Raw genomic sequence first — 20,944 nt, 5'->3', positions numbered from 1 at the left:
CCTTCCCCTTATAATCTTCAGAAATTTTCGACAATCAATTCTTTAGAGTGACATAATTTTCGCTTGGACGCACAAATTTTGGACCAAAATTTGTCCAGGTTTGTTATGCCATACTACACTTTTTAAAAACATGATCAACACTCTTTTCCTCGCCACATTCACTACACGACCCATCTATATTGACCCTTTCTTTCTTAACAAATCCTTTGTAGGCAATCTCTTACAAAGGAGAAAGGGAAAAGTTTTTACTTTTGGGGGCATTTTAGCTTCCAAATATTTGCATTCCATAAAAAAATTTAGACTCATAGTTTTTGCTTGAATTGCATTTGGTGGTATATGCTATTTTGATTGAGAAATTGCCATTTAGGCTTAGTCTCCAGATAAAATTACCCTCTTTGTCTTCCTTAGGGATGCAAATGGACTTTATATTCGACCACATGATGGGGAGCAAGATCTGCTCCTCACACATGGGTGCCTCACAGGCACATCCACTGTGCATTGTAAACATCTCCCATGAATAATAACTTATAAGTATGGGAGATGTTCCCAATGCATGGTAGGATGTGCTTGTGAGGCACCCTGTATCTGTGTGAGGAGCAGATCCGGTCTCACATGATGGTGGGAACCAATCTTCTATTTTTTTTCTTTGTTCCAAACCTTTCTCTCTTCATCCATAACATCACATCACAAAGCATCAAATTGATGTTTCCACCCAAATCCCGATCCACCACATCATTGAGAAAGGGTGTGTCCCACCCAATTGTCTTTCTAGAATTGATTAATGACCATCCAATTCTGAGAAGGTCTACCGTTGGGAGGATTCCTCTTCAAGCCCAAGAAGCCCCTTTTTGGCTTTCAACATGCCACAATCTTTTTGTCTTTTAGATGCTTGCTTTTCATTACTTGAACCCATAGGTTATCATAGTCTTTAGGCTGAGTTTGGAAGGAGTATAAATGCAAATATGTAGAATGCAAAACTTTATATTTTGTATTATTTTCTATGCATTTACACTGTATATATTTGCATTTGTACTGCTTCCAAACTGAGCCTTAGGATTTTCTATCATAGTTTTACCAGATTTACTTCATTCACCCATTGAAGGTTTTTTAAGCCAAGCCCTTCCTTATTTATAGGAGAAGACACTGGATCCCACTTTAGCTGAATGTTCAGCTCAGCCCTTTTAAACGGGCACAGAATAACTTATCCGGAGAACTTCAAAGCAGCTGAATCTTCAGTTCAGCCCTCCCAAACAGGCCTTTAAAGTCCAGGATTCATGGCCATAAGGGCCACAAAGCACAAAACTACAAACCCAGGCTACAGACGGGATCCGATCCAACTATTCGGAAAATGCATCAACCAACTTTGAGCAGGCTAACAACCTTTGGGCCAGATTCGCTGCTAAGGCCGACGAAATTACTTATAACTGCATAGCGCGGCTGGCAGGCCGGCATAGCTATTGATCTAAACATTTTCCCTATAATCGACTGAAATATCTCCTACTACAGAACATTTTTTGGTTTTTATCTTGGGCGACATCAACTGAATTTCGTAGATCGAGCATTTTTCCTTCCATGGAAGAGTACCCAGAGGAGCTCCGAACTCCACCAGTTTCTCTGGTCTCTCTGGTAGGTTGTCCCGAGCTTCACTCGACGATTTCAACTTATCTTCACTTGGAGCAGCCCCCCATCAACACTTTAGCATTACCGGATTTCTCGAAGATCTCCGTACTGTCTAGGTCGAAGAAGGAAACCCTAGATTCTGGTCAGCCCGGCGGGATCTTGAAGCGAGATTGGTTATTGAAGCACCGAACCAGGAGTCCTGCCGTCGTTGCTGCTTTGTTTGGTTCAGATGACGTTTCCGGCGACCCCGCGCAGTGGCTTCAGGTCTGCACCGAACTTGAAAATCTAAAGTACGGACTTCTTCCTTTTTTTTTATTATTGTTTTTTTTTTTTAAATTTGTTTCGATTGTCTCATTTTTAAGTTGGCAGAGTTAAAACCTTTCAATTAGGAAGTTGTTCAAATCGAACGTATACTTTAAAGCACGCATTCAACCCTTAAACTGGACGCAACTTGCGCATATAATTCCTGAAGTTCAGTTGGGAAAAGTTCGCATTGGGTTCTAAGTTTTTCAAATTGTTTCTAGATTGAATTATCTATTAAGGGGCAGCTTCCTTGTCAGAATGATCTATGGCCACGTTTAAGTCAGATAAAATCAAAGAAATAAAATGTACTTCATCTGGAAATCAGGAACGAACTGAAGTGTGATGAATCATCATTTAAGATGGTGGCTTCTGCTCTTTCGCACAGAAGTAAGCATGCCAATGCAGAAGGAAATGAATTCCAAACAGAAACCTTATATACTCATCTATCTGAAAAGAAAAGGCTGGAATTGGAATTGAATTCAAACAAAAGTTATGAAACCTCAGGTTCATAATTTGGTGGGGGGGGGGGGGAGGAGGTTTGACACCTTCTTGAGTAAAGGAAAGGCAAGACAGACACGTTATAATATGTTATACATCCTGATGTATTTTATTTGCGTTCTATGATACATAAAATTATATTATTTGTATTTGCATGTTGCCCATTACATATTTGCTTTGGTTCTTGCTGCCATACTTATTTTCTTAGATTCAATTGCTGTCATACTAGTTTGTTTGGATTCACTATTCTATTGACTTGTTGCTTTGATCATTTGTTTGGATTCTTGTGGTGTGAAAAATTCATGATTTTAAATACACATGACTACTTTCCTGATTTTTTTTGGTAAGAGATAAACTACTTTTCATTCAGACTGGTAGATGAGGAAGCACAGGCCTGATTAGGGGACTCAATCCATTTTACCAGCCAAAAAGGCATGGTGTCAGTGAAAGACCCCTCACCTTTAAGACCTTTACAAGCTAGCTTATGAGCTAAGAGTATTACAGTTCCTGCTTGCGAAAACAAAAATCAGAAATTACACCCTCGCAGATACTTAACAAGTCCTTACACAAAAAATAAGCTTCCTTGGCTAAGTTCAGATCCTTTAATCTGAAGACCTGGATTAGAGTTCGGTTGTTGCCATGCTATAACTTCTGCTTGGAACGGGGTTGAGCTCACACAGGGGCCATATGAAACAACAAAAACTTGGCCCAGATGATTCCTGATAACATCTCCAAAATCTGCCCGACTTGCCTTTATAAAACTATGATCTGTGTTGAGCTTCAAAAAGTTTTCCTTAGGAGCTTTCCAAAAAACCTCTTTGCTGGCCTCCGGGTTAGGAAGTGAAGAATTTTGTCATTTTGGCTGCAAAATCCTCCTCCTCTCTGTCCAGGATCTGTTACAAGAATAGAGAGTTTTGTTAGGGTCCGGCTTTAGATCTTCAAAAAAAAACATTTGTTCCTAGCCCTCCACATATTCCAAAGCAGAAAATCTGAATAGCCAAGTAAATCTTCTTTCTTTCCTTTGAAGAAGAATGTCTGTTTTGCCACCATTTGAACCAATCTAGAAAAGAAGCAAACAGAGCAGTACAGCAAGTATCATAGCCAAACAGAGATCCAAACCAAGTTAGTTTTGCATGATCACATCTGAAGAGGGCATGCAGAATCGATTCTGATTCTTTCCCACAGATTTTACAAATAGAAGAGTCCGAGAGTCCTCTTTTTCCAAGGTTCTCTTGGACTGGGAGGCTATTCCAACAACACCTCCATAGGAAAATCTTGATTTTTGAGTCACATTTCAATTTCCAGATTTCCTTCTACATTTTGTTATGGGATTGATGCTGGACAGAATCTAAGACAAAGGATTTCTTGAGGGGAAGTTGTTTAGCTATATAGTAATCAGATTTTACAGTGAAAGTACCTGAAGAGTTAACCTTTCCAAATTAGTCTGTCTTCTCAGTTCCCTGAACTAAAGGAATTTTAAGGATCTTGTCTGCTACCTTTGCCAGGAAAGTATCATTTATTACATTTTCTTTCCAACATCTTCTGTTCTCATCAATTAAATCACTAACCCAAGTAGGACCATTTGTCCTTGGTTCCGGACCCATTATTCTAAAAGAGGAAGGTCCTCAATCCAGGGATCTTTCTAGATTTTAACTCCCGAACCTGAGTTTACATCCTAGAAAGCCCCAAGCTTAAGAATCTCCCTGCCCATAAGTAAATTATGCCATCCCCATGATCCCTTTTTTGGAAGATTGTCATTTAGGAAATCTTTGCCCTTTAAATACTTTGACTTTATAACCCTGGCCCAAAGATTATTCTCTTCCACACAAAGTCTCCATCATAATTTTCAAGGCGCCAAGGCGAGGCTAGGTGACAGGGGGGCGCCTTGTCGCCTAGTTGCCTAGGCGGGCACCTAGGGGATGGGTTTTTTATGTAGAAAACATAGATCCTAGGGTAGTTCCCTTGGTACCATAACCATATTTCCTTAAGAATTATTCATAATTTTCATAAGAGAAGTAGAGAGTTCATGCTAAAGTATAGAAAGTCAACATATTCATGAGAAGAAACAGAAGGAAAAGAAAATTCAAAAAGTATAGGGGCTGAACCCTTATTTTTGTTATAGGAAAAGAAGAAAAGTAAATGATTGATCAAAAAAAAAAAAAAAGAAGAAAAGAAAATGTGTAGTAGTAGTAGTAGAAAATGTGTTGATTAGACAATATTTTAAGTTCTTCCTTACTTGTTGGTTCAGGTTTTAAAGCCTTTGGGGGTTCAATACAGCATTTAGCAATGTTTATATTGATTAAACCTTAACAAATAAGAAAATAATAAAAAGAAATTAGTATATAAACACAAAATGAATATTTTAGTTTAATAATGCATATTTTATAATTATGATGTCAAAAAATAAAGAATATAAAATTATTTTATAATACATAGTACAAAACTGTTTGGCATTTAGGCGAGGTGAGCCTCAAAGGGCGCCTTGTCACCTAGGCGTCGCCTTGACAACTATGGTCTCCATGCCTGTTTAGCAAGAAGCGCTAGATTGAATTTATGAGGGTCTCTGAAACCCAAACCTCCATAATTCTTGTTTTTACTAATTGTTTCCCAGTTAACCCAATGAACCTTCTTCTTTGTTCTGTCAACACCCCATCGGAACTTTCTCTGAGATTTAGCCATTTCATTACAGATAGCTTTTGGGAGGAGGAAACAAGACATAGCATAAGAAGGAATTGCAACTATGACTAACTTTAGGAGAACCTCTTTGCCTACACTTGAGAGCAACAAGTCATACCAGTTTGTAGTTTTACTATTTATTCTACTTAAAAGATAATGGAACAACCCTTTTTTGGTTTTGCCTATAAACATGGGGAGGCCAAGATAAATGCTAGGCTGGTTCACTTTTTTAATACCTGGACTCTTTGCTAACATTTTTTGTAATCTTGGGTGAAGGTTTTTACTGAAGAAAATCTAAGATTTCTGGAGATTTATCCATTGGCCAAAAGACTTCTCATAGAGATTGATTGCGTCCATAATCCTCTGACCTTCATCTGGGACAGACCTTGTAAAAAAATAATTGTCATCTGTAAAGAAAAGGTGAGAAATCACAGGGCAGTCTCTATTTAGCTTTATTCCAGAGAGTTGTTTTTGGGAGACAAGACTCTGAAGATAGGCTGATAATGCTTCAGAACAAAAGAGAAAAATATAAGGAGATAGAGGATCTCCTTGTCTTATTCCTCTCTCAGACCAAATAGTTTTCCTCGGGGCTCCATTTATGAGAATTTGATAGGACACTGTTGTGATGCAGGACATTATCCATTCTATCCATTTTTTTTCCAAACCCATTTTGCCCATGACTTTCTGAAGGAAAACCCATTTCACCCTATCATATGCCTTACTCATATCCAGCTTCAAAGCCATCCAAGTCTTTTTTCCTTTTGTTTTTTTTTTTCATGAAATTTTGGAATAACAACAAATATGAAGTAAAATGGCTAGATGATGAAGTCTTGTGGTTAGTTTTTAAGAAAAAAGCAGATGTTGAAAGATTATTGAGTCAAGAGCCTTGGCTTTTTCAGGGTTACCCCCTCCTGCTAAAGAAATGGGAACCGAATTCAATCCCTAGAAATCTTACTTTCACTAACATGGGAATCCATATCAGAATTCTAGATGTCTCCATGAAAAAGAGATTTTGGTCTTGGGGAGCCAAAATGGTGAGTTGCATAGGTACCCCAATCCCCTTGGAAAAGGAAGAGGATAACCAGGAAGTTGATGTACCTATTTGGGAAAGGTCGTACCATATTAGGGTCATCCTGGATATCAGAAAACCCTTGTCTTTGGGAAATTCTGACCTCGAAGAGGATGGTTCAGTTAAATGGTACCCCTTTCAATACGAAAAGCTTCCTACTTTTTGTAATCGATGTGGCTTTTTAGGTCATTGAGAATTTAACTGCAAAAGAATCTTTGAAGAACAGTTTCTTGAACAACTTACTCATAGGATGGCTTCTCAGGCTATGGATCCTAGAAGGGGTAGAGGGTTTTACGGTGACTGGTTAAAAGCCAATATGGAAGATTCTGATTTCAAAATGATCAATCGGAGTCGGCGATAAAGTGAGCATACTCAGCAAAATGAACGAAGGGGAGATCAGGAAGAAGCAAGCAGGGATCAACTCTTGATCCAAGATGAACCATTACCTGAGGTCTCGCAGAGAGAGTTACAAATCGGCGGGCACATCAAATTAGTAATTTGTCGATTAGGAGTTTGTTTCAGGAGAGCCTGGTACAGGAAATGGCCTCAAATCTAGTTTGGAATGATAGAGGCAAAATTCAGGTGGTCCTTTCACTGGTGAGCTCTGACTGGAGACGACAATGAGCTACTAATGGAGAAGGAGGGTCTAGCAGCTTTTCCAAAGCTCTGCAGTTGGAGAGACACGGGACTGATGGGGAAGGACAAGAGGAAGGTGACGAGGCATCACTTCAAGGGTTGACAGATGAAGAATTTTCTAATGAGGTGGAAAGATTTCATGGGCAAATTGAGATAGGATTGGGATTTGCCCAGGATTCATGGATAAATAGAAAGGGCAAAAAATATTCTAATTAATGAAGAGAGATCTGAAATGGTTTTCGAAGTGGTTTTTAAAAAACAGAGGAAAAATACGGGTGTAGTAATCAGAGAAATCAGGTCGGATCAAGTAGCAAGAGAAATGGGCTGGGCACACCCGGAAAAAAGAGTCCGGATTGAAGATGGCTTAGATCCGAGTTCGAATCCAAATCAGCTGTACCATGGTTTCCTCATGCAAAATTTAAATCCGATACCAGATTTCTCGGTCAACCAAGATCCTGTCACCTTGCAAAGATTAATGAATCAGGTTTCAAAGAACCCAGAAATTGAGTTTGAAGATGATGAAGTGGATGTAGATCAAGGCTCTCAGTTGGAGGGGATGCAAGTCGATGAAGCTGGACAATGCATGGAAGGAAACCCTAACAGGGAGGAACAAATCATGGCAGCTTCAGGCCAAGAGGAGGATGTATTTTTTCAACCCATGACTTATTATCATTACCATATGTCAAATTTAACTCTCTTGGATCCAATGTATGAATTACAAAGCCTAGCAGTCTCAGTCAAAAGGAAAAAAGTCAAAACAAAAAATAAAAAAAGCAGCTGGAAAAAGAGAAAAAAGAAGAGTAATTCGAGGCTTATAAAAGAAAAACGGTTTTTGGAAAGGAACCAAGGAAAAAGCTAAAGGAAACTCACTCTGTAAACTCAATAGAGTTGAGTTCCTCTTCAAATGGTTTTCAGGGATAGGAGGGGTGCTGAGAGATAAGGAGAGCAACATTTTAGCTTTGTTTTCAGGCCCTGTGGGAACAGGAGACTCAAATAGAGCAGAGATTTTAGCGGTTGTACAAGGTATTCAGATTGCTGAACAATTAGGAGTTCAACACTTGATAGTTGAAGGAGACTCCAAAATTGTTGTGAGATGGCTGACAGAGCCAGCTTCAGCTATGTGGCGATATAGAGACTTATTGAGGAAAGTCAACTGGCTCACAAGAAATATGACAGTTACCTCTCTTTGGATGGAAAGATCAGCAAATACCTTAGCGGATGGGCTATCTAAGCAAGGGGTTTCAAGGGATCATTTGTTTTGGGCCGCTATGTAATTTTATTTCTGTTTATTCTTGTTTTTAATTGGTGCAATACTTTGTTAGAAGAGGTAACAGCTCATGCCTCTTCATGGGTTTCCTGTATTGCCTTAATTTCTGGATCAATAAATTATTTTCATTCATAAAAAAAAGGTTTTCTGTTATCCACTGGAAAAAATTCTTCTTTAAATCAGGAAAATGTCACTTTCTATCTATGTCATGGTTTCAATTTTGGGATCTATGTTAATAGGAGATATGTGCAAGGAAAAAAGTTGTAAAGGGCAGGGTAAAAGGAAATCATGGGCTTTTTTATTAACAGTCAGATTTGTTTATAGAAACAGAAATTCTATTCAGGAAATATCAAAATTTTCAAATAAGTGGGTTGGGGGTTCTGTCCCGAATCAGAACCAAAGTGAGAAATGATCATCCTAAGCTGGAATTTCCGGGGGGTCTCCCCTGGCAATTCAAGCTTTGAGAGAGACCCAAAAAACAATAAACCCTAAGGAGGGCTGGATCTATTTTGGAAATTGGAGCAGCTGGGGTTGTGATACTGAGGGCCTCAAAGGAGGGATGGCTATATTTTGGAAAGAGGGCTTAGATATTAAAGTGCTCTATGCAGACCCAAATATCGTCCATGTTACAATAAAGGATTTAGGGGGGAAGGATTGTTGTATTTCTTTTGTCTATGGGGAACCAAAAGAACCGAAGCGAAATCTGTTCTTCCTAAAATGGCAATCTCTGGCCAGTCTTGTCAGTAGCCCTTGGTTGTGTGTGGGTGGCTTCAACATAATTTTGGATCCTCAAGAGAAAGGAGGGAGAAGCTGTAGCCCCTCATATTTGAGGAAAAATAACGAGATCATAAAAAAATGTGATTTATATGAGCTCCCAATCACGGGTGCAGATTCACTTGGACAAATAAAAGAAGGGAAGAGGATAATATCAGAGCCAGACTTGATAGAGCTTTTTGCAATCAGGAGTGGTTGGACTTGTTTGAAGCCTCCCATACAAAAGTTCTAGTCTCTCTAGGATCCGACCACCTCCCAATCCTCTTTAATAATGAAATCCAGCTAAGATGGAAAAAAATACCTTTTAGAATGGAAGAAATGTGGTTCTCCCATGAAAAATTTGAGGAAACTATGAAAAATTGCTGGGTAAAGAACCAAAACAGAGGTCCTCAAACTCAATTGTCTAGCAAATTAAATAACCTTCAGACTACTTTGAAGAAATGGAATAAAGAGGTTTTTGGGAATGTTTAGAGGAAAATAGCTTTCATTAAAAAGAAAAGTGAAGGAGAGTTGGAGAAAGGAGAGGAACAGCCAAACCCAAGTTTAAAAACACTAGAGGCAGAGCTGGAAGTGTGGTTAAAAAGGGGGGAACAGATGTGGGCTCAAAAATCAAGAGTCAACTGGCTTTAGCATGGAGACAAGAATACCAATTATTTTTCATGTAACGACTTAGAGGAGAAGATGCAGAAATAGAACTCTAAAATTGGAAAAGGAACCGAGAATTTGGGTAGATACTGAAGAACAAATTGAAGAAATCCTGTTTCTACACTTTGATGGCCTGTTCAAGACCTCAACCCCGAGAGTTTCTGAAGTTCTGTTAAGTTGTATTGGGAAAAAAATCTGAGAGAATCTGAAATTTCCAATGTCTCAGCTTTGCTTCTTCTGTTGAGTTCAATATGTTTGGGGGAGGGTGGCTTGGATTCTAGAGTGTGGACCCTTAGGCAGTTGGGCTCTTTTTCCTGTAAGTCCTTTTGAATTCTCTTATCTCCACCACCCCCTCTCCTTATTTCCCTGTTAAGGAGATATGCTCCCGGCCCATCCCTCCGAAAGTCAATGCTTTTTGTTGGGAAGTCTGGAAGTGTTTCATGGCTCCATTAACACCTGCAATTTGCTTCGGAGGAAAAGACCAAATTGGTGTCTGTCTCCCAGTTGGTTCTCTTTATGTAAGTTGAGGAGAGAAGTAAAGAGCTATTATTGAGGTGATTACTCTCAGAGTAGCACATTGGGTGAGCACCTTAAAGCTCTTTGCTGACTTTAAGGTTTAAGATTTCTGCAGATCGTGGGGAATAATTGCAGGATCTTCATCTAGAAGACAGATTGTTCATGAGGCCTGGTCTCCTCCATGTGTTGGGTGGAAGAAATTAAACTTTGGTTGTAGTTGTATGGGAAATCCTGGACCATCGGGTATTGGTGGGGTAATTAGGGAAGAAAATAGAAACATTCTAGCTTTGTACTGAGGTCCTATTCAGCATGGAGATGTGGTGAGGTCAGAATTATTGGCAGCAGTCTATGGAGTAGAGAAAGCTAAAGAGGTGGAGTGTTTCGGGATGAAGAAGGTTGAATCATTGCCATGTTCTCAGCACCTATAGGCTGGGGGGATTCATTGAGAGCTGAAACTCTGGCAGCATTGGAAAGGATCAAAAGAGCCAAGCAGTGGAACATTAGAAATTTATTGGTGGAAGGAGATTCAAGGCTGACAGTTAACTGGTTGCAGGAGAAAGATTCCAGCTTGTGGAAGTTCTCAAATGAAAAAAAGAAAATTAACCAGATTACCCGAAACATGCAAATTCAGGTTCAGTGGGCCAAGAGGTGTGCCAATTCTTTGGCAGATTTTTTGGCCAAACAAAGGGTGGGAAGAGCAAATCTTTTTTTGGGCTGTGTTGTAATATGATCCTTATTGTTAGGGAGGGTTAAGTGTTTTTACCCCTCCCTTTATACTGTATCTCTCTTTAATATATATTTTTTAATAAAAGTTACTGTTATTGATCAACAAAAAAAGTAGAGAAAGCTAAAGAAATGGGGATTACTAAGCTGATTAAAGAAGGTGATTCAAAAGTAGTTGTGCGCTGGTTACAAAAAGGGGAAGGAATCATATGGAAGTTAAGGAATGAATTCAGGAGATTCAAGCAGATTTCTAAAGGTATGATGATCCAAATAAGATGGATAAGGAGGTCTGCGAACAGCTTGGCTGATGGTCTTGCAAAGCAAGGAACTCAAAGACAATCCTTGTTCTGGGCAATTCTGTAAATAGTGAATAGTTTCTGGGTGGGCTTTGTTTTTGTGCCCATTGTATCTCTATTTTTTAATATAATGAATCAATTTTTTGTTGCTAATAAAAAAAAAGAAAAGAAAAGATATCAGAAGAAGAAAGTCAATGGTTGGAGAGAGAAGTGTAAGAAGAGGAAATTAAGTCTGCTTTGTTCCAGATGGCTCCCCTGAAAGCTCCGGGGCCAGATGGCTTCCAAAATAGCTTCTTCCAGAGGTACTGGAATATAGTGGGTCAGGATCTATCAAAGGCTGTTTTAGATTTCTTCAACCAAAATTTGATTGCTAAGGATTTCAACCAAACATACATTGCGCTAATTCCAAAAGTCAAAAACCCTTCTAATGCTTCCCAATTCCGTCCTATCAGCCTTTGCAACACTGTCTACAAGGTTATAGCATAAGTGTTGGTGAATAGGATCAGGCCTTTACTCTGTAAATTTGTGAGTGAAAATCAGAGTGCTTTCACTCCAGGAAGATTAATCCAAGACTAATTTCCTAAATGGAATTGATTATATTGTATATAGGATATTGAATTTATGATTAACAGTGATATTGTCTTGTGAAATCAATGATGTAATGTGTATTTATATCCAAAATTAACTATTTGATTTCTTTTTGTATTTTCAGTACAAAATAATAAGAAACTGAAATTATGGTGCATTTCAACATGGATCATACCTAATAAGTTATATACCTTATTTGTCAAAAACCTTTCACCTAGCAAGTGCCTAGGTGATGCCTAGATGCCTGTCTAAGTGCTTAGGCAGCAAAGTAGTGCTCTTTTGCCTAATCTCACCTTGCTAACTATGCATGGGATTTAAAATGGTTAACCACTAACATGACTGCAAGGGTGCTTTGGCAAAGGAGATTGGGCAATGAGATAGCTAATTACTTAATTAAGCAAGGGGTGTATAGGGAGAAACTGTATTGGGCTCAATTGTAATCTGAAATGTAATTGAGGCTGCATCTCATGCCTCTCTATGGGAAGACTCATTGTATAAGTTTCTCATATGTTTTCTTTTTTTTCTAATAAAACTTTACTTATCAAAAAAACTTGTTCATCCAAAACACGATACAAGTTAGTGGAACTTGATGCCCTTGAGAAGCTGTTAGATCTTATTTTGGAGAAGTTGGGTGTTTTAGATGAAGCAATGTTTGGTAGCTGGAAAAATGAAGCAAACACTATTAAAACATATTCTCCCCCCCCCCCCCCCCCCAATACATACAACTCCAAAACCTTTTTATAGCAAATATTATCTAAAAATAATATGTTTACAGTCACATATAAAACCTAATTTCGTTTTTGAAAAAGAGAAAGGGAAAAAAGAATTGTAGATTATCAATGACTAACAGCATATGGAGATAATTAAAATTGGGGGCATGGGGGCAGTATATGAAACTATATACGGGAGAAAATTGTAGTTTTTCTTGGGTTTAGATAATAAAAAATGAAGTAGGTTCTCAGTCTTCATATGGACCTTGGCATTCATGACCCTTCATTGGGAGGATAAATCTTTGGCTAGTGACTGCTAATTTGAACAGTATATTCAAGTTAATGCTGAGGTCAGAGAAGAGAAATATCATCTATTTGGGGCTATCAGGCTATAATCCTGGCTTGGTTTGAATAGCATTGATGTTCCTATTTGTAAATCATCTGTCTTTTGAGCTGTTTTCCTTTCCCTGATCCCCATATCATGAATGAGTGGGTGTACTTCATATCTTCTTGTTATTAATAATAAATCTATTTGTTTTTTTGATAAGTATCTATTTGTTTTTTTTTTTTTTTTCTTGAAAGGTAAATCCCTTTGTTCATGTTGATTAAGAAACTGTCATAGTCATGATGCTAGTGTGCTCATGCCTCATGATAGAATGTAGAAGTATTCTCTCTTGGCACCCCTGGTGCCTATGTTGTTGTAACATTCTGTACAGCTTTTTAAATGTTAAATCTTATATTTTCTGTCTGTTTTAGATCTGTGGTTCGTGGGAGGAACATCAAACTCACTGTGGTGGTTGTTCAGTCATTTGATAAGGGTAAGTAACTATAATTTCAAAAAGTTCCTCTTAATTATAAATCAGTCCTATTAGCATCACAAAACAACTCTGGGAGCATGCTCCACAAGTTATTTTGTGCTCTACTTGTATAGAGGTTCATTTGTTGGAGTCTTAGCTAACATTATATCATGTTTTCTCAAGTTATTAGGTGATACTTCTTCATGTTTTCTGATGGTATATTTTGTAGAATCATTATAGTTGGCAGAGAAACCTAGATTTGGGCAGAAGATAACTTCTAATATAAAATCTCATTCTCAGGAACTTTTTATGTGAAAAAAAAACCATCAACAGAGTTTAAGCTTTTCCCCCAGTAAATCTAAGAAGTCCTTAAAAAGGAATACTAGAAGAATCTATGCAAAAACAATTGTAGAACTTTAAGTATTATGTTCATGAACTAGTTAACTTTTTTCAAAAAAAAAGTATTATGTTCATGAACAATGTTTTAAAATGTGGAAGCGTGACATGAGGCATTCCACTACCTAGAGGCATGAGGCGTAGTTCAGAACGTAAGAGGTGTAAGCCTCCCGAACACAAGGACCGTAAACCTCTTTAAGAGGAGGAGGGATGAGGAGGAAGAAAAATCTAATTTTTCTTTATTTTTAATAAAAATCTTTTATATTAAGAAAAACGAAAATGCACGGCACTAGTTGAAAGCGGAGGCGAGCGAGCCGGAGCAGAGCAAGACCCCCCTAACACACACACAAAAAAAAAGGGGGGGCTGGGGGGTCTGGGGAGTGAAGCCCTCCAACCAAGGGGTCTGGGGGCCTTCCCCTTATCTTCCCTTTCCTTATCTTTTCTTTCTTTTTCTCTTTCTTTTTCTTCTCTTTCTTTCTTTTTCTTCCCCTTCCCTTTCTTTTCCTTTCCCTTCCTTTCTTTTTTGTCTTTTTACATGAGGTGCATGAGTTGTACACCTCTAGCATGCCTCATGAAAAAAACGTATGAGGCGCATGCCTCAGGTGTTAGCACCTCTGGCATATGCCTCAGGGTGTTTTGGGGGTGCCTCGCCTAGAGGCATGCCTCTAGGCGTATGCCTCCCACACCTTTTAAAACACTGTTCATGAATTTGAGGGTACAATTTTCATTTTGTCAGAAAATGGAAGGAAAAAAGGAACTAGAAAAATAAATGTAACAGAACTACATATTGACTGCCAGATGAAGTCAGTGAAGATCGTATGATTGCTCTGCGGAAGCGTGCTGAAATTGATTCCAAGTATCTTCTGACCTTTGTACAGAAGAGTTCATCGGACCTAAAGCATTCCCTTAACAGGCAGGCAATTTTTTTGATGTGTCAACATTTGGATTCTATGCTTGACCTTTGTCTTTGGGTGGCCTTATGACTCTTGTCATCATGTTGGTTAAACTTTATGCAGATTAGGAAGCATAGTTGCAGAATTAGCAAATACGTATTACAGGGATGAAGGGCGAAGAGTAAAAACCTGCATTGAGAAAAAGAGCTTCAGTTCTGTTGACCTGAATATCCGTTACTGCTTCAAGGTAAGGTTTCGTTTTTTTGTTTCATTTTGTTTGTTTTTTATTTTTGATAATCAAAAGGCTGAATATATTGCAATAAAAAACTCCAGGTTATCAGAAATTTGGGCATCTGTGTACAACAAGAAACAGCATCATGCTGGCCACACCTGATAAAGAAAACAGAAACAAATTACATTAATACATTTCAGGCCCTAGCCTAGGTGTTTCCTGCACAAGATTATCCACATAAACTCTTGTTCCAGCTAGGTTATTGGCTAGGCTATTAACTGTTCTAGGTATCCACCTGAAGAAGGCACTCAGGTTTTTGGCCCATGTTCTAGCTTCTCTAACCAAGAAGAATATCAACAGCACCTCCTTTCCAGAGTAACCATTTAATAATCACTTGGGAACCCCCTTCCACAATTAAACTGCTCCATCTAGCTGTTGAGGTGAGCTTTAAGCCTTGAATTAAAGCTAGAAGTTATGCGCTTTCAATGAATTACAAAAAACCAGTGGCCCTGGGAATATAAGGAGGATATTGCCATTGCTGTCTCTGATAGCATCCTTGATGCCTGAGGCTCACAGAGTGCCTATGCTAAAACTATTGAAATCCAACTTTAGTTTGACTGCATTTGGGGCCTTCCATTCAACCAATCTTTAGTGTCTCCTAGAGGAAAATCCTACCACTGCCTGCCAATCCTTCAAAAGATTATCCATGGTTACTCCCTTCAATTGTTTACAATTTCAAACCTAATGAATGGTTCTCACCATAAAGAGATCTATTAAGGGATGTGTCATGTATGTTTTATGCTTCGTTTTCAATAATCCTAGCATTTCTCCTGCCCCAGATACTTCACAAAATGACTGCTCTAGTACATTGCTGCAATTTTTTTTTTCCTCTTTTTGTGTGACAATAATCAGGTAGGGTGGCCAAACAACTCACTAAAATCTAAAGGTGATGACCAAGACATCCCCAAAAGGAGGATAAAGTGGACACACACACACACATACACAAGGGGACAAACACCAAGTCATCCACCGTCATTGGAGCATCTCAGCAGTATTGATGATTTGAAATTTTACCTCCCAACAATTTGGCAGGTGGTTTAGCTAAACTAGGGGTACAGAGACAGTCTATGTTTTGGGCTCAGTTGTAATAGATGGGGGGGGGGGGGTTAGACACTTGGTGTCTAATTCTGCCTTAATTTGCTTAATGAAATCTTTTTTTTTTTTTTCTGAGTTATTGATAAAAAAAACCAAAAAGCCTTAACTCTAGATGGAGAAGGGACATGCCAAAAGGATGCACAAGAATTTATTCCATTTTGGCAAGGGGACTGAATTTTCTTGTCAGAACCAGAAAGAAGAAAAAACTCATTTCAAGTCATCCACTAAGTTCAAAACTTCTACCCTCAGGACCCCTCAACCCCTTTCAAAGACCTAAATCCCAAGAAAAACCTCCATTTGGAATCAAAACTATCTTAAATATGGATACATTTTTTTGTTATTTTTTTAAATGCCATATTTATGTAGCTAATTTGTTCTTCTGTTGATGCTATGGCATGCAGAATCCATTTTTTATTTGTTTCTGTTAGTATGCAAATTTGTATTGAACTCCTCTCCCTGCCCTGCGGTTTTAAATTTGTCAATCTCCTGATGGTTTTTTCCTTTTCTAATTGGTAATGAATTTGGTTGAGAATTAGTTCCTTATGTCTTGTTTTATGGGTTAATTTATGCTTGTACGCAAAATAGAAGTTTTTAATGTATGATCCCTTGAAAAGGATCTTTGTTGTCTCCTGACTTCCGTTGAATTTGGTTGATAATTAGTTCCTTATGTCTTGTTTTATGGGTTAATTTATGCTTGTAAGCAAAATTGAAGTTTTTAATGTATGACCTCCTTGAAAAGGATCTTTGTTGTCTCCTGACTTCTGTTGAATTTGGTTGAGAATTAGTTCCATATGTCTTGTTTTATGGGTTAATTTATGCTTGTAAACAAAATAGAAGTTTTTAATGTATGACCCCCTTGAAAAGGATCTTTGTTGTCTCCTGACTTCTGTTTGTTTTTTATAGAGAGTGACATGCAAACAATGTTTCAACAAGTATATTTATTTTCGGGGCATATATACGTTTGTCATTAATTATGTGAAATTAATGAAATGCTAGGTTGCTGTATACGCAGAGTTTCGAAGAGACTGGGGTGAAGCGTTGAGATTTTATGAGGATGCCTACCGTGCACTGCGTGAGGTATTTTTTCAGTCTAAGAATAAATGTCCTTTCTCTAGCTTAGTTCTAGTTCTCTATTATGGTGTCCTCTCTTTCCAAATCTCCTTGCGTGCTCTTGTAATTTCTCTGGTTGAGATAGTACTTCACACTCCTTTTAGGATAGCCCATGTTATAAAGGATTTCAAAGTTGTCTGTGCACATTCTCTACTTTTTCTACTTTTTCTACTTCTTCTGGTGGTTCTTGTTGGTATTTTGATTCCTGTTTGATACACTTTCTCTAATACAATCTGTTAATATTAGTACTTTGAGGGGCTTTCTCCCTCCATAGATAAATCATTTGTCACTTTTTGGAAAAAAAATATTACTATATGAATGAAGAGTTCCACCCCCATCACCCACTACATGCAGAGCTATTATCTATTTACCTATTTACATATATCTTAAGTTCCTTGGTGATAAATATTTTAATTTCTTACTTCTTTGACCAATCATGTGTCTATAAATATCCATTAAGTTCTTATCATTGTCCTGGATCTTTATTTCGGTCTTTTTACTTATCATTCAGTATTTATTTATTTATTTATTTTTGGTACAGATTATTGGGACATCAACAAGGTTGCCTGCAATTCAACGCCTGGTTGAGATAAAATCAGTTGCAGAACAGTTACATTTCAAGGCATCAACTATATTGCTGCATGGTGGAAAAATTGTAGAAGCAATTGCATGGTTCCGCCAGCATCATGCAGCTTACAAGAAACTCATAGGGGCACCTGAAGTTATTTTTCTGCACTGGGAATGGATGAGTAGACAATTTTTGGTATTTGCTGAGTTACTGGAAACAAGCTCTGCAGTCATTCCAAGCAACACTTCTCTTCATTTAGTCACAAAGGATAATAAACCTTTGACAGAGTCAGAATTCAACCCATCTTACTATTATCAGGTAGGTGGCAATACAGTGGGCTCCAATTAGGACAATGAATCTAATTGTTGAAAATAATACAGAAGTATTTCACCTGCAACCACTTTTTTGTCTGACATTCCCAAGGATCTGATAGCTAGAAAATTACAACCATCTTAGTGGTTTTTTTCCCAAGCAGATCCATTATGTAGGACCCTGAATTGATGGGAGTATTCACTTAGAGGGATATGGAATAGTGCCACAGTGGTATTGATGGTAGATGAAATACCAAACTGATAACAGACCAATTCGGAACCATTGATATAGCTAATCTTGAGTAAAAAGCAGTGGAACTAAGGATCTGTTGATTTTGTATTGTAGCTAGGTGGAGCTCTAGGGCTATAAGGATTCCTGTAGACACTGGAAAACAGTTCAGACTTCAGACATATAAGTGAAGAATCAATGCTGATAGTGGACAAGGAAGTTTGGGCATCTTTACTGGAATATTTACTTGGACCAATTAATATTTGAGGTGAGAGGCTTAAATGAGCTCGGGACTCGGGACAAATAAGAAGCTATTGTCTATCCAAATAAGAGGGTTGATTTCTGATACGTGCATGCATGCAGCAGCCGAAGACCCGGTCAAAGTGGATAGCAGCAGAAGACCCGGTCATGTTAGCTCTTACTTGGGATAAGCCTTATCCATTCGGTTTTAATTCTGTTAGAATAGATAAGTCTTCAATTCTGCTCCTAGATAAGTGCATTTTGTTTCCTAGATAAGTGCATTAGATAAGTCTTCAATTTCTGTTCCTAGATAAGTGCATTCTGTTTTTTTGTTGATAAGCTCCTAAGATTAAGGGGAAGTAGTTCCTATTTCTACTCCCAGTTTGTAGCACCATAAGGCTATAAATATAGCCGGAATGAATGGAGTTGGCATTGGCTTTTCTACAAACAAACTCTCTCTCTCTCTCTCTCTCTTCTCCTTATTCTAGATCCTTCTCCCTCTTGTTAGATAACTTGAGCGTATCATTGGTATCAGAGCCGGTTCGACCATGGACACCCGTGGAAAGACGAACGCGGAGTTCCGCAATGAGGTCAATGAAACCTTAGCACGACATGAGTCGAGCTTCGACCAAATGAACACTGTCTTGCAAGCAGTGTTAACTGAACTCCAAGCCCTTCGAGCCTCACGAACCACTCCCAATACCACTCCTGAGACCAACCCCTTCGCCCATGAAGAATCCTCACAGCCCCATACTTCCCGTTCAAGCTCCACCCATGACCACCCTCATCAACACGTCAAGCTGTCATTCCCAAAATTTAATGGGGATGATCCGAGCGGTTGGATTTACAAGGCGGAGCAGTATTTTGAATTTCAAAATATTGTTCCGGACCAACAGGTGCAGCTAGCTTCCTTCCATTTGGAAGGCATCGCCGTACAGTGGCACAGGTGGTTGACCAAGCATCGCGGACCGCTCACATGGGAAGAACTCTCCAAAGCGGTGTTACAACGGTTCGGCCCCACCGACTACGAGGACCCATCAGAGGCATTAACCCGCCTAAAGCAAACCACCACTGTGACGGCTTATCAAGAAGCCTTCGAGAGGCTCTCTCACCAAGTTGACGGCCTGCCCGAGAGCTTTCTCATTGGCTGTTTCATTGCAGGACTTCATGATGACGTTCGTTTAGATGTGAAGATCAAGCAGCCTCGAACTTTGATAGAGGCGATTGGAGTAGCCCGGTTAATTGAGGAATGAAATCACTTACATCGGAGAGCTAGCCAACCGATTCGATCCCCATCAGCCATGACAACCCAGAAGGCGTCGCCCAACCCCATGGCCGGTGTACTTGGGCCTCCACCAAGCTCGCGCGCGAACCAGGTTTCCAGTGCTCCTTCCTCAACATTCCGGCGACTCACCAACCAGGAGGCGCGAGAACGTCGTGAGAAGGGGCTGTGTTACTACTGTGATGAGAAGTTCACCTCCGGCCACTGTTGTGCACGTCCACAACTGTTCATGATTGAGGATCCGGAACCGGCGGACGCGGAGACTGTCGAATCAGAGGAGGAAAACCAAGAAGCCATCCCTGAAATCTCCTTCCACGCTATTGCAGGAGCTGAGCACCCGCAAACCATACGTGTTCTTGGGAAACTGAAAAACAAGAACGTGACCGTATTAATTGATGGCGGCAGCACCCACAACTTCATTGACCAAGCCATCGTCTCCAAGCTCGGGTTGCCAGTGAACCGAGACAAGAAATTTCAAGTTATGGTGGCCAACCGTGAAAAGATCGAGTGTATGGGGCAGTGCCGATCTCTCACCCTCGCCATTCAAGGACACCCCGTTACCGCTGACTATTATGTTCTTCCCGTCGCAGCATGCCAGTTGGTGTTGGGAGTACAGTGGCTAGAGACGCTTGGACCCGTCGAGATGGATTACAAACAACTAACCTTGACGTTCAAAAAGGAGGGACTCTCTTGCACCTTCCAAGGATTGGGACGAGCCAGCATCGAAGCCTTAACCAACAAGGAATGCAATGGGTTACAAGGTACGGGATTTTTTTTTCAAATAGTTCCTTCACATAGCAGCGGCCAACCAGGTTTTCTTCCACCCGAGATGGACCACCTTCTCACCGAATTTTCCCATGTGTTTGAGCTGCCCACAAGCCTGCCTCCTAAACGACCACATGACCACCGGATTGCACTGCTTCCCGACAAAGGACCGGTGAGTGTGAGGCCATATCGATACCCGTATTACCAGAAGACCGAAATAGAGAAGATGGTGAAGGAGCTTTTGCAGACAGGGCTGATAAGACCAAGCAATAGCCCATTCTCATCGCCGGTTTTGCTAGTGAAGAAGGTTGATGGAGCTTGGCGGTTTTGCGTGGATTACCGAGCACTGAACGAAATCACTATTAAAAACAAGTATCCCATTCCCGTGATTGATGAATTATTAGATGAGCTCTACGGCACCAAATTTTACTCCAAACTAGATCTACGGTCGGGATACCATCAGATTCGAGTGCAAGAAGAAGACGTTCCTAAAACGGCTTTCCGAACACATGAAGGGCATTACGAGTTCTTAGTGATGCCGTTCGGCTTGACGAATGCACCTGCAACTTTTCAAAGCCTCATGAACGACCTCTTCCGCCCATACCTCCGGAAATTTATTTTGGTCTTCTTCGACGACATTCTGGT

At 39.5% G+C, this 20,944-nt stretch overlaps 1 protein-coding gene across 2 annotated transcripts in view; it reads left to right on the top strand.

The window, feature by feature from the left end:
- The first annotated feature begins 991 nt into the window (after nucleotides 1-991).
- The window catches only part of LOC148849583 (trafficking protein particle complex subunit-like protein), a 34,086-nt gene continuing 14,133 nt past the window's right edge, over nucleotides 992-20,944 (top strand). Inside the window, exons 1-6 of one of the 2 annotated variants that reach the window (XM_088951183.1) lie at nucleotides 992-1,910; nucleotides 13,078-13,139; nucleotides 14,313-14,427; nucleotides 14,531-14,654; nucleotides 16,791-16,871; nucleotides 17,446-17,790. In XM_088951183.1, the coding sequence (XP_088807309.1) occupies nucleotides 1,573-1,910; nucleotides 13,078-13,139; nucleotides 14,313-14,427; nucleotides 14,531-14,654; nucleotides 16,791-16,871; nucleotides 17,446-17,790 (1,065 nt within the window). In that variant the 5' untranslated portion in view covers nucleotides 992-1,572. The remainder of the gene's footprint in view (nucleotides 1,911-13,077; nucleotides 13,140-14,312; nucleotides 14,428-14,530; nucleotides 14,655-16,790; nucleotides 16,872-17,445; nucleotides 17,791-20,944) is intronic. The other variant, XM_088951184.1, reaches the window with a different exon arrangement.

The sequence above is a fragment of the Nelumbo lutea genome, chromosome 6 (assembly GCF_056320005.1).
Source record: "Nelumbo lutea isolate HS-2025 chromosome 6, American lotus-T2T, whole genome shotgun sequence".
Taxonomy (NCBI): Eukaryota; Viridiplantae; Streptophyta; class Magnoliopsida; order Proteales; family Nelumbonaceae; genus Nelumbo; species Nelumbo lutea.
This window is presented reverse-complemented; position numbering and strand designations above follow the sequence as displayed.